Here is a 5,646-nt window from a genome sequence, read left to right as displayed (position 1 = left end):
AACTTGTTATTCATCTTAACTGTATACATTCATTTTCTTTTTCTTTACTTATCTAATTAATAAAAGCACTTTACAAAAACTACAAATATGATTTCTCAAAATTTCACGTCCTTTCTATCTCAAATCAAAGCCCGCAAAAATAGATTTGTTGAGATTGGGCCAACAATTATCATTTTTTACCTTGAACTAGGATTGGGCTAAGGCTTGTTCAAGCATAAATATTAAACCATTATGATAGGCCTATCTATGACTGTAAAAGTGTGGACCTCGATGAGTTACCGGTGCCCACTATAATTTTCTTATATTTGTACATACATCAATAAACCAATCTCATATAGTTGGCCACCAAGAGAGTTTTTAGAACTCTACTTGGGTGTAGGTCTCTATTTGGGTGTATGCCAAGGGATCAAATTACCTCCGGGTGCGTAGGCATCCGTCTGGGTCGGTGGTGGTTTAGTCCCCTCCGAATTCCCCTTGGGCCTCTTTAGGTCCCTCCCTCCCCCTCTTATAGAATAGGAGTAGGTCTAAAATAAATTCTATGTGTCCGAAAAAAGAGAAAAAACCAATCCCATAAAATTCCAAGTCTGCAAAGCTTTTGTGTCTGTACAATCCCATCCAAAACCCAAGAGGAAGGCTCAATTTGTACTAGTGTATAATTATGTACATTTATTTCTTTGAGATTCAGTTTAGGTGATGGGGACATTGACTAAGGGATAGTAAAGCCTCAAATGCTTTGCTTTCCTCCTCCTTGGTGAGTGTGTGTGTATATATATATATATATATATATATATATATATATATATGGCTGAGTATGTGAACAATTTATTTTTCAGCACACATTCATTTTTAAATGACAATAGAAATAGGATAAATTCTATAAGAAGTGAAAACTTGGACGTAAATAGAATTTATATGGCATCACTGAACTTCGATTACAATTTTTTCCACTTTTGAGTAGAATAAAGTTTATGAAACCTCAACATGATAACTTCTTACTTAAATTTGTAGTCATTGGTGGAGCTATATTCAGTTGAATAGTGCAATTGCATCCCCCCAATTTTGTGAAATTTACTGATTCATTTTTTTTTTTTGGGAGAATATTGTTTATTGAATTCTTGATTTGTACAACAGCACAATGCCTATATATAGGCTTTGTAAAATGAACCTCAACATTTTTTTTAACGAAAGTACTTCTCTTATTTATTTGATCAAATCAAGGAGAGCATACATGGAGTGTAAAGCCATTGCTAGCACAACCTTAACCTACGCCCTAACTCGACGCAGGCTTGGAACACCCAACTGATCAAGGGAGACGTCACCTCTCACCAAGGAAGGCAAATCACGCAAAGAATGATATGTTATCGTCTGTCCTGAATCCGCACCAACACTGGCAAGGCGATCAGCCGGCCTATTCGCTTCCCGAAAACAGTGTGACACCCTTCTAACAAACCTGCTGACCTGTAGCAGGTCTTGTAGGTCCCCTTGCGAACGCCATGGGCACCGAGCCTTCCCTTGAATGATCTGAACTAGAGTGAAAGAGTCAGATTCCAAGTGTAAATTGGAGTATCCACTTGCAATAGCCAATCTATCACCAAATGTCAACGCCTTCAATTCAGCCTGCAAACTCGTCATCTCCCCAAAGAAGCACGAGTACCCTAACAGAAACCTTCCTTCCGAGCACCGATGCACCCCCCACCTCCGCTCACTCTCGGATTACCCCGAGAGCAACCATCCGAGTTCAGCTTTACCATCAGGGAATCAGGGCAACTCCATCGAACCACCAAGGTCCTGGAAACCCTGTGCAAACCACCCACCATACCATAGAAACCTGGCCAATCCTGACCAAGGGGCCTGCGTCGCTGAAACCTATGGAGAAAAATGTCCCTGAGATCCCCAAAGATTGCCGCGCAAACCTGAGCCACGGGCTGCAAATGGTCATCAAATACAAACGAGTTTCGCATCTTCCACAAATTCCAACAGATTAAGGACGGCAATACACGGAACAGATACAGCAGATATCGGTTTCGAGTAGGCCTCAACCACCAGCTAACCAACTTGTGTCGTAGCGTATTGGAATCCCGAAACCCTCCAATAACCCCTTCGAAATATCCCCAAATCTGCTTTGCCGCCACCCCAGTGTAGAAAATGTGATCAATGGACTCTTAACATGGATATAGGCAGCAAAAACACCGAGAAGGGCCGTGGATACCAAGTTTATGCAACATGTCCATCACCGGCAAACGGAACCCTACCAATCTTAGCATGAAAAATGAAACCTTTAGCGGTAGCCCAGGAAGCCAGAGCCGTGAGTAGAGCCAAGAGCTATTTCCACCCTCTCGAGAGATCCAGTAGGCTGATGCTAATGAGAATGCACCAGAGATACTGGGAGCCCAAACCATGGAATCATCTCTGTCCAACGAAGGAGGCACTCCCATAATCCTTCCCACCCAACTGCTAGGCGCCACCTCGCTCAACCGTTGTACATTCCAGCCACCCTGTTCCACAAACTTGGAGACATTACATTCTTGAAAAGTATCCACATGACGACACAACGGTCCTGTCCCCAACCAGTTATCATGCCAGAAACTAACACCTCCCCTAGCCAAAACCCAGTGGATGTGTTGCTCCGCTACAGCCTGGATAGCCACCATCCTCTTCCAAGTCCACGAATCCCCGGGGGAAATATCAGCAAAGCAAGGATGAAGACTGGGACAATATTTTTGGTTCATGAACTCAGCCCATAACGATTGCCGCAACCGGAAGTGCCACCATAGTCTCATGGAAAATGCATCAAAAACGTGCCTAAGGGACCTCAAACCAACACCCCCCCTGTCGTATGAGGTGCACAACTGGTCCCACTTAATCCAGTGGAACCGTGGCCCAGCCTCTGAGGAGCTCCATAGAAAATTAGCAAAAATTCTCTCCATCATGCCGAATATCGACTTAAGAGGGGTTGATGCAGCGAATATGTGAATAGGCATAGAGGAGAGGACGCTCTTGAGAAGAGTTAATTTACCGCCATGCGAAAGTAGCCTCCCTTTCCATGATTCATCTTAGTAAATATGTTGCTTTTCCAAATTGCACTATCTTTTCACCTCCTAAAATTTGAGAATAGCCTATCACTTCTAAGAATTGACCCCAATCAAACTTTTGAAAAAAGTTATATAGCATTTGAAAACATTGTTGCACCGGTCCAAAGTTTCAAAGGGATAATTTCAAAGACCTCCCTTGGGATTTCTCTTTGTTTCAATGAGCTCTCTTGAAAATTTAAAAATATCACTTGCCTTTCCTATTTTCAAATTTTTATAACATTCTCAACCCAATTCAAATTATATTATTATACTACCATCTTAGGAAAGAGAAAATAATTTCTTTCCAAAGATGCCCATTTTTTGCCTTACTTTTTATTGAATTGTAAATACAATAATCAAATGTTAAAAATAAAGATGAAAAGTGTGAAGATATATTTTTTAAAAAGGGACAAAGTATAGTAACCGCAACCATAAGCTTTTTTTTTCTGATAAGTACAAACATATAAAAAAAATTCATTTAACATGTTTTCAAATTACAAAAAAAAAAAATCTCCTTTAGAGTTTGTCTATTTGGGAAACTCTAAGATCATATAGCAAGAAATAAACCCATTATTATTGTTATTATTATTTTTGGCAAGAGCATATATTTCTTCCTCAAAAGTGTTGCAATTTAGGGGGTTAGCTATAATTTTAAAACTAAAGTATTGGGCACTTCTTCATTTATCCATATGCCTATTGTGTACTTTTAGATTACCAAATGGGAAAAATCTTTCTTTTTATATAAAATGTTTTGAACAAATTTAGTAAATTTTATAAAATATTTAGAATCTTTAATTTTTATTTATTCTATGCATTTAAAACTTATTTGAGATCTTTAGAAGTTGAAAAAGTTATTTTCTTCTCTTTACAATATTTCAAATAGTTTTTACATGCATTGCTAATTATTTATAATTTGTCAATTTTAAATTCTATCTCGAAATCATATATAAGATTTGTTAAAGAATATCAAAACCCCAAACTTATAAATTTTCATTGAAAACACATCTATCAAATTTTTAAATGTCCAAATATTTTAAATTGATTTGTCATTTCAGCTATGGAACCATGACAAAAGGATAACTTTGGACTAAAATAATTTTCTCTTTCTTAAACATAGTATGTTAATCAAATAATTTGAATTGGGTTGAGATTGTTACAATAATTGGAAAATAGGGGAGACGAGTGATATTTTTAGAATTTTAATAGTGCTAAGTGAAACCTCAGGAGAGATTTATGAAATTATCCCAATTTAAAAAGATATGTAGTTTGGAGCAGTGTTTTAAAAGGCATTCGCGGGGCAAGGCGTTCCAATACTGCCCCTAGGCAATCGCATAAGGCGAAAGTATTGTGGGGCGTACACCCCAAACATTTTGGCATGCCTCTGAAGTGGGGCATTAAAAACGTATGCCCCACAAATTCCCTTAAAAAAAGAAAAAAAAAGATTTAACTTCATCAATTAAGTGTTCAACTTTTTAATATTCAGCTTTAGTGCTAATTTACTATCTTTTATATTAAGACATTGAGTGAATTAGATATGAATTTATTCGAAATATAATATACAGTTAGGCAAGAAAGGTAAAGGAAAAGAGATTGTTACCTGCAGATTGGATCCTGTGATGGGATGGAAATTCCGGAACCACCATCAACTATTGGAGGAAAATTACCTAGTGTATGTACACTAGATGAAGATGATGACATGGATCATATTGACTTTGATGAATAGTATCATTTTATTTGTTAGTTTATTTCTAATTATTGGTGCTATTCCTTGTTATGCATTATAAGCAATATGGTTGCTAATTTGGTATTTTATTTTTGACACTAGTTAAGTGTGTTTATTGAAACAATTAACCCTTGAAATTTGTGTCTACTTGAATTTATGTGTTTGTAATTTAAGTGCTTGATAATGTGGTGACTTTTGAATTGTGACTAGTTTATTTCTAAGATTGAACTTTTTGTAATGTTAATTATTCTGCTTTTTGTGCGGGTAATATTAATATGTATGTTTCTTAAATTATTAGTTAGAGTTATAGAATAATAATTCTTTATTCGTATAAATTTTTTAAATTTTATTATATTTATTTATATCTTCAAATGACTTTTTTAACAATATATATCATATTATATATATATTTAAAAAACAAAATTTGGTAGGGCTTACGCCTCACGCCTTAGGGCTTTCACCTCGTTGGGACGGATACTAAACAACCCGCCTAACACTTTCACCTTTTAAAACATTGGTTTGGAGAAGGATACAGAGATTTTGAAATCCAACACAGTATTTGTTCAACTATTTAATTTTTATTAAGTATTGGTGTACATGGCAAAATCTATCATTATACCATCAAACATAAATAAATATTTTCTAATTAATTACGATGTAAAAATTTAACAAGATTGATCAATGCAACCCCAGGCCAAATATCTTAACTCTGCCATTATCTATAAGTAGGCCTGTCAATTGGGTTATGTGAGTTGAATTTTGACATTTTAAAACTTAATTTATATAAAATATCATTCTTTTGAACCCAAATTCAGCATAGCTAGACTCAGATTTTCATAGTTCATGCTCAAC

The 5,646-nt window shown here is 36.3% G+C and overlaps 1 protein-coding gene across 1 annotated transcript; it reads right to left on the bottom strand.

Moving 5' to 3' along the window:
• Positions 1 to 1,263: 1,263 nt before the first annotated feature.
• Positions 1,264 to 1,632, bottom strand: LOC140005486 (uncharacterized). The gene has a single exon (XM_072046486.1). It carries the CDS (start codon positions 1,630 to 1,632, stop codon positions 1,264 to 1,266), a length of 369 nt encoding a protein of 122 aa, XP_071902587.1.
• Between the last annotated feature and the right edge of the window lie 4,014 nt (positions 1,633 to 5,646).

Source organism: Coffea arabica, chromosome 4e (assembly GCF_036785885.1).
Source record: "Coffea arabica cultivar ET-39 chromosome 4e, Coffea Arabica ET-39 HiFi, whole genome shotgun sequence".
Classification (NCBI taxonomy): domain Eukaryota; kingdom Viridiplantae; phylum Streptophyta; class Magnoliopsida; order Gentianales; family Rubiaceae; genus Coffea; species Coffea arabica.
Note: the sequence above shows the minus strand (reverse complement) of the source record. Positions and strands in the feature narration are given on the sequence as shown.

Excerpts from the sequence above, each read along its gene's own strand:
- LOC140005486 (XM_072046486.1), bottom strand. The coding sequence starts at position 1,632 with ATGACGAGTTTGCAGGCTGAATTGAAGGCGTTGACATTTGGTGATAGA.